The sequence below is a fragment of the Parasteatoda tepidariorum genome, chromosome 10 (genome assembly GCF_043381705.1).
Source record: "Parasteatoda tepidariorum isolate YZ-2023 chromosome 10, CAS_Ptep_4.0, whole genome shotgun sequence".
NCBI classification, from domain to species: Eukaryota; Metazoa; Arthropoda; class Arachnida; order Araneae; family Theridiidae; genus Parasteatoda; species Parasteatoda tepidariorum.
In genome coordinates this window covers 82,088,465-82,096,794 of record NC_092213.1, presented here as the reverse complement: position 1 = coordinate 82,096,794, position 8,330 = coordinate 82,088,465, and the positions used below count along the sequence as shown (strand labels likewise).

General features: G+C 28.7%; 1 protein-coding gene across 11 annotated transcripts in view; it reads right to left on the bottom strand.

Moving 5' to 3' along the window:
• Positions 1-8,330, bottom strand: part of LOC107452250 (histone-lysine N-methyltransferase 2C) — a 156,375-nt gene that overhangs the window by 7,544 nt on the left and 140,501 nt on the right. For all 11 annotated transcript variants that reach the window (XM_071187063.1, XM_071187065.1, XM_071187066.1 and 8 more), the window contains 4 exons: positions 6,170-6,300; positions 5,196-5,376; positions 2,668-2,784; positions 247-429 (listed from right to left, as the gene is read on the bottom strand). In XM_071187063.1, coding sequence (XP_071043164.1) covers positions 247-429; positions 2,668-2,784; positions 5,196-5,376; positions 6,170-6,300 — 612 coding nt within the window. The remainder of the gene's footprint in view (positions 1-246; positions 430-2,667; positions 2,785-5,195; positions 5,377-6,169; positions 6,301-8,330) is intronic.

Sequence of the window (8,330 nt, the reverse complement as noted above, 5' to 3'; positions counted from 1 at the left end):
ACAATCACCACTGTTCTGAAATCATTTGTTTTCAAACATTTTTCCAGCATATGAAAATGCAACGGTTACCTGAACACAGCTTTCTCTAAACTTTCATATACCAACAGATGTGAAAAGTTTATCTCACTATATAGTATTCAGAATTACTATTTTTCTAAAAAGAAGAAATTCTGTAAACCTCTTTTATTGTATTGATTGATTGAAATGTTAATTAATAAAATCAACTGTTTTAATGAGATAAGTTACCTCTTCTCCTCTTGGTATCCTCCTGTTGGTGATGATGAGAATTTTGTTTTCTCTGTCTATCTGTACATTTTCAGCCACACAGTTTGGATTGCAAGAGTGATTTATGTACCTCGCAAGACCTCCACTCAATGTTGCATCAATTACCCTGTTTTCATCCAACCTAAACATGTACACTCCTCGATTCTGAAATACAAAGAGTTCAGTAATTAAAGCAAAACAAGAAGTTGCGTTTCTTTAGAAAAATTTTCGTTTTGCTCTTGTAAATGATACATCTAAACTACTCTGGCATGTATCACCCTAGGAAGACTGAAACTTAGTACAGACCTACATTGGCCAAAAGCATTTAAAATGACTAAATTGTGAAAGAATAACTAATGTGTAAAGAAATCCGCTTAAAATTAATTTTTAATATTATTTACAGTTATTAGTAAATATTAGCATTAAAATAAAATTATATGTCGCACAAAATTCTAAGAAATTGCGTCATTATATACATCACTGTTTTTCTAATTGAAATTAAAAAGCAGTCAAAATGACTTTCTTGGGCAATCTAATGTTAACCATTTCCGTTACCAATTTTTTTGAAGAAAAAAAAAAGAAAAAAAATCAACCTTTTTTTAAATTTTATTAATAAATACAAGGAACTGAAACAAAACATAATACACACGTTCTAAGTTGAAATTTTAGTTTTTTTTATGTGTAAAAAAATATTACATTTACCATCAGTTTACTATCTCAAATTATCTCAGGCAAATGAAAAAAGTTAAATATTAGTCCTCATAATCTGAAAAATCAACTTTCACTTTCGCTCGCAAACACCATTTTTTTTTACTCTTTTTTTTCTATGTAAATGCATCAACCATCGTATATACAATTGCACAAAACACATCTGCAGTCCCACACGTAGCAAAACTCGAAAACAAATATTGGCAAACTTCCAATCACAGCAGATAATTATTACTTTTTGTTTTGCTTCCTGTCGAATAAAAACATGATAAAACAAAATGTATTGACAAATTCTGCTATGACCGAGTTTACACGGGATTATAAATATTTGCAATATATATACATACCCGAGCTAAATAGCTAACTGAGTTTAAATATTTAACCGAGTTAACTCGGGACAATCAGGGAAGCAGTTAAAGGAGAACTGAATATTTTCTACACAGGCAAGAGAAGCATTGTTTACTTTATATATTTTTATTCTATATTGAATTAAACCAACCCTGATAATTTACATGCAGAAAAAAATCAATTTTATACCTGTAACATCTGAGAGTGCAATCTAAATAAGTGAGGTACTGTTTCCTACATATTTTTTTAATGTTGAATTAAATGAGACTAAGTTCAACAAATAGTTCAGAAATTGCAAGTGATTTTATGCACACAAAAAAGTACAACTTTTGACCTGTACGCTTTTTACTTTGCTATCTAGAGACTATCTGACATGTAAAATACATTTCCCGACATTATTTTTCATGCTGAATTGAATTAGATAAAATTGAGGATAAATAGTTTTGAAGTTATAAGAGTTTCTTCATAATAAGTTTAATTCAAAAATAGTACTTTTAAACAAACAAAAAGCAACAATTGCAACTTTTTAAACAATTGCCCTTTCATTTTGTGTTTAGTCTCGTTCCATCAAGTTAGAAGAAACACATTGAAAACAATTCTTCAAGTGTCTGCAGAGCAATATAAATGCATCAATAAGTGCTAATACAAATGGATGCTTCTTATTTTATCACAAAGCCCTAATAGATTTCTGTTTTGTTTCATTCAGCATGAATAAATTAATGAAAATATACCTTAAATGTTCAGACAGCCCCTAGTGCAAAAAATCGAACTGCATAAAGTATACATAAATACATGTGGGAAAAACCACTGAAAATTTTAAATTGTATATTCTATTGACTCATGTATAGTCTCTTTCAAAATACACAGAAAATAATTTATCTCTTGTTTAGACTATGTCAAATGAGTAAATAGATACTAGCACAAAATTGTACTTTTAGTGCATAAAAACCTATAACTTTTAAACTATCAGTCTCATTCAACTTAGCGTGAGAAGAAATACTTCAGAATCTTTTCCTGTCAAGAAGAAATTCTCCAAACCATTCTCGTCTCATTTCCCTCAAAAAAGGGGAAGCAGCTCATTTAAATAAAAATTTAAAAAAAAATCGATTTACAACACCATCTGTTGAAACATTTATGCACAAAGAGCAGAATCTTTGGATTAAAAAATTTATATCCTCTCACATAAATTTACTACAAGAATTTTTCTTTTTTCCGTTATTAAGTTTTAAAAATCGTACTAAAATTTAAGACACTCTGCATATAAAACAACCAGCAACAGTGTCTTTTTTAATATTATTCTCAGGGTATTAAAAAGTCTATTCAAAATATAGAAATAATACTACTTACTTGAGCGTCATATCTGGCCTCGTTTCTGTCTGATATTTCATTGCGAATAATGTGCCCTATGTATTCAATAACCATAGTGTGCTTTTCTAAATCCTTAGCTGCATACAAACCAAGACCCTACAACAAATGATAAGATTAACCAAAACAAATCACTCTTCTTCAAAATTAAAACTAGCAATATTTTAGTTAATACTCTACGATTATTATTTTAAGTTCTGTAAACTTCCTGTAAGTCACATTTAGATTTGAACAATACATTATAAACTACATATGCCCAAATAAGCTCAAGATTTACTTAAAAACTTACAAGTTAACCAAAAAATATTAGCAAATCATTAGTCTCATACACTACATTTATGTTAGTTTGTTTGACATGAATATAAGAAATATAAAAGTAACTTAATCATTTGATGCAGAATTTTTATTAAACATAATTTTCATACTTTTTTATTTTAATTTTGTATTAATTTAGGTCAAGATCAGTGAAAATATTATAATTAGCATTTTAATCATTTATAGCTATGAAATACAGCATGAAACACTGGCGCCTTTTTCTATGCTACAGGATTATTTCAAAACAATAATTTTTCAAATTTGCACTTTTGTTTGCAGTTATTTAGATCTAAAGGAAGCAGAATTTATCATTTAAGGGGTCACAGTACCTTTGCAACAATTTTTTAAAATAAAGGTATAATCATTCATTTTGAGGATGCTTTACATGCTCATTTAAGTTATAATCAATAATTTATCTTCAAAAAATGATTAAACTGCTTAACTTTTTTCAAATTTTAAAAAAAGTCGAGAAAATTCTAAATTTTTAAATCCCTAAGGCTTTTTTATTTTAACATATTTTCAAAGAAAGTTTNTCAATAAAATTTTTTTGTTGCCAGATTTGTACAAAAATATATTACAAGGAGGAAATATTGATTGGATAATTATAGGGAAAAAAACACATTCTAAGAAAATAGAGAAGATTTTTTAAAATGAACAAACTACTTTGAATATTAATTAAAAAGTTGTCTATATTTTCTAAAATATACACACTAGCAAGTAACGGCAAATTTTTAGATTGGTTCCCCTCGTGGGGAAAATTACAATGTTCTGGCTATATATATATATATATATATATAGACACACACACACACACATGCCTTTCACAAAATCAGGGCGAAAATGATACAGAACGAAACAGTTTCAAGTGCGAGTTTTAAAACAAAATTCATCATAGTAAATAAAATGTATTAGTTTATAGAACTGTCCTGAATTGGTACGAAATGTTTGTTAAAATAGTAAAATACATTTTTTAAGGTATCAGCATAAGATAACACAAATACGATTCATCTGTATTCGAAAGAATAATACCATATGAAGCAAGAACAACAGTTTCATTAATATTCATTTAAATAATAACATACAAAACTTAAAAAGGCTACTAACAATGAATTAAATTCCATTTTTATTAATATAATCTAATGTACCGGAGTTTTTTTTCTCTTTCTTTTTTTCAAGTATGAATATTTATGAAGTTTTACTCATATAATCGTAAGCTATCGTTAAGAATAAATAAGCTTCAAATGCCAATCAACATTGTTATTAATTTCTCTTTCTTTTAAAACTATAAAACTAAAGATTCTTTTTAAATAATACAAATGTTAACTCTTAATGATATCTTATATTTGTTTATATATACATTTAAACACAACAAATAATGTTTAAATTTGTCTAAGAGTTTTGCAAAAGTACGAATGTTTTGCTAGTTTCATATTCTAATGTTTGCTAACAATAAGAAACACCTAAAGCAATGTAATTCTTAAATACAATTTATTTCATTATTTAATTAAAAAGCTTATTATTAAGTCTGCAAAAACGAATATTAAAACATGAAAGATAAATAACACTTACACGACTATTAACGGTTATTTGATAACTGTCTCGTTTGGTAGAATAAATCCATTTTTTTTTTAAATTTCCTCATTTTTCGGAAACCTTAATACTGATACTTTAGGCACATTTTTGTAGTTCCCTTTATATCTTGGAACTACACACGATTATTTTAAATCGTTTAAAAGGACACATCCGACGGACAAACAACACTGCTATTCAATGAAGGACAAATATTTGAAATTGGCGGCTAATCACATATCCCCACAGAATGTGACGTCACTAAAAGACCTTGATGATCTCGACGGCCTTATTTCTCGGTGGCTATGACCCAACTCAGTAGATGCACATGCGAACTCCCAAGTATTTCACCAGACATGTAAAATGATTGGCACTTTCATACGCTTTGGATCGGTGGTAAGCCGAAATAGATTGCGAATGAATTGTGAAAACGTTGAATAGAACAATGTGAAAAGCACGCTTTTGCACAATAAGTGAGGAAAGTTGACATGGTAAAGAAAAAAATCTAATTTTCGAAAGGGAAAAATTAAGCACTTTTTAAAAACTCCCAATGAAAAAAGCACCTTTAAGTACTTTTTTAAAATGCTATGCACCATGTATAAAAATGCTTCGTATATTCCACTTACCTGTATACGGCTGCGTGCAAGGTACACATTATTTCTCCATTCAATCTTCATCTTCCTGTACTGTGAAGATTTGGAATGAACAAACTGTTTGACATAAGGTGATGAAGTTTCCATTCCAGTAAATGCAGAATGTACAAATGATGTTCTTGTGGTAGTGCTTGAATGAAGGAGAGTATGGGGCCTACAACAAGGATTAAGAGAAAAAAATGAGCAAAACAGTTGCTTGTAGTAGCCTAAAGCACCAAAATAGTTGCCAAAAACTACGAAAATAATTGCCTGCATACAAACAAAAATGTATAAAAAAATATGACTAAAATATTATTGACTAACTTAACTGTCATAAACCATGATCTATTTTTTAATAAAAAGAAGTTTTTTTTACAATTAAAAATAATGCACATAACAAAAAATGCACACCTAGATAAAAGGTGAAAACAGTAAATAATTAAAACTAATGTTGATAGAAGAAAAAAACAATTCACAAAAATAACAAAATTATAAATTAGAGAAAGAAAGAAAATTAAAATACACTTAATTAAATGTAGTGGAAAATTAAATTCTTGGCATTTTAGACATTAATGATTGCATAAGAATTTGTTTTCTTTTATTTAGAAGCTCCGGCAGGTTGTGCAACCCAATTTATGCTTAAAAAAACATGGCTAGGAGTACAGAAAAGCCTCATTTTCCTGAAATAGTTGCCTTTTTAGTTGCGTCAGGCCGAAAATAGTCACATTTTAGTCGCCTGTGGCAACCCTGTAATAAAAACAAAATTGCATTTCTTGCACACCAATGCAAATTTATTATGTCAGTTATCTAACATTCTTCCACTGCAGTTAATGCGTTTAAACTAATTTTCAAAGTACTAAACAATAAAATGTTATTAAAATTTTTTAAAAAAAGGAAATAGATATTATATTTTATAAAATGTTTAAGTTAACAATGCATTGAAAGAGATTAAGAACCGTGATAAATACCTTTTAAAGTGAGTGCGTAATTTAGGCTCTGACCGAGCACAGCCAGTTGGGTTGATAGCCAAAGGAAGCTCAAGAAAAGGTGAGCGTCCATAGCGGAAATTGTAATCATTCAGTGTTTCCACACCAGGTAGCTGTAAAGTAAACAAAGATAAAAATAGAGTAAATGTATAACAAGTGGCAATTACAATACAGGCATCTCAACCAATTTTCAGAAAGAAGTTCTCTGAATATCTAGAGAGGAACAGCTCAAACAGGAATGTAATATATCAGTTGAATGGTAGTTTAACCTCATCCTAGACCAGGGATGGCGAACCAATGGCAGGCGACACAATATTTTGGGCACTCCACCGATCACAATTGTTATTACACAAATGTTATTACGCTATGAAACAATTAAATTAAAATTCACAAAAAACAAACAAAATATTAAACAATTACTAATAAAAAAATTAATACTAAAAAACAATTAATAACCGTAAAAAACAAGATAACAATAAATAACTAGCAAAAACTAGCAATCAACGGTCCTGTTTAAACTAACATCTTACAACCTAATATAAGTTATTGGTCATCTAATCTGCGACAACAAAAGTCCCATTGATGTTACTTTAAGTTGAATTACTTGTATAATTGAGACATTGCAAAATGTATTTTTTTTTCAATGTAAATGAAGAGTTTTGAGTTGATAGTTTTCAATATTATTTTCCCAATAATCACGAAGTCAATATTATTTGACGGCACGTCTATGACCTCATTAAGCAATTTTTTAGAGAAAACGGCACGTTGGTGTATAAAGGTTCGCCACCCCTGCCCTAGACGATAATAATTATTTATTAATTTTCTAATTTAAAACATTGTTTATCTACTTTGTTCAGTTTATTTCGATTTGAAACAGTTAATCTTGGTCCATAATAACGTGTGAAATTAGTGACTTTCAATAGAATGCCAAGGGTGGGGTCAAACTACATTTTTACTAAAATCACTACTATTGTAACATAATAAATGAATGGAATATAAAATACCACGATGTACCCACACATTGATAAACTCTTCAGTTTAAATAATCTCCATTTTAAACTTGCTAAAGAACTTAAAACAAAGCATTTTTTTTTCATTAGCCGCATAAAAGACTTTAAAAAAATAAAACCTCTACTATTATTTTCAAGTATAACCAAACTTTTTATGAATGTAAAACACTGGTTAACACAGACAAGTAGTCAATTTAGAGATGTGGATTCTTGCAGGGGTAATTGTGAGCCCCAGTCGAAATCCCGGAAAATTTCTTGAGTAAAAAAAAAAATTAATAAATAAAAAAGTTTAAACCGAAAAATTAGAGAAAAAAAATTTAAACAAGGTTTTTTCCTTGTTCTCAATATTTCCTAGTTTACTTAAAATATATTTAAAATTTTACACATACCTATGATGAGCTGGAGAAGCAATTGAAATTTACAAATATGTCTTTCTTTCTTGAGTTTATGATTATAATAACTATTTACTGATAAAAAATGAATATTAATCTTGAATAGAAGCTTATAAAGTAGCTCTCTTATAAACAAATAAAATAAACTGCAATTTTAAGTTCCACCTTTGAAATGTTTTGTGATCACCGATTTTTTTAAACATATGAATCTTCGATCTCCGGATCACGGTTAACGAAAAATCCAGAAATCCGGATTTTTTCCGGAGCACAATCAGCCCTGTTCTTGTAAATCAGTTTTTTTTATTATTATACAGTACAGAACCCGTTATCCGGAAATCAGAAAACCGGAAAACCAAAAAACCGGAACGAAATTCGATAAATTTTCCGGCCATTTAAAAAAGAATTTTTTTTTTCCTCATAAGATTTTAGGATTTTTCTTTCTTTTTTGAAAGATGTTTACCTTACCATCATTTTGGAAATAATCATTAGTGTATTACTTCATCGTTTTTTCTTCTTTTTAAGATTATTTCCAAATTTTTTTTTTTTTTAGTTGGGTTTAACAATAAAAAAACGTTTTTTTGTAGCGATTCCGAAAACCGGAGAAATCAGTTATCCGGAATAGCGATGGTCCCGATCGTTCCGGATAATCGGTTCCCTACTGTACTATGTTACAAATATAATTTTTATATAACCAATAAAAATAAATTAAATTTTATAACATAACTTTAAAATTTAAAAACA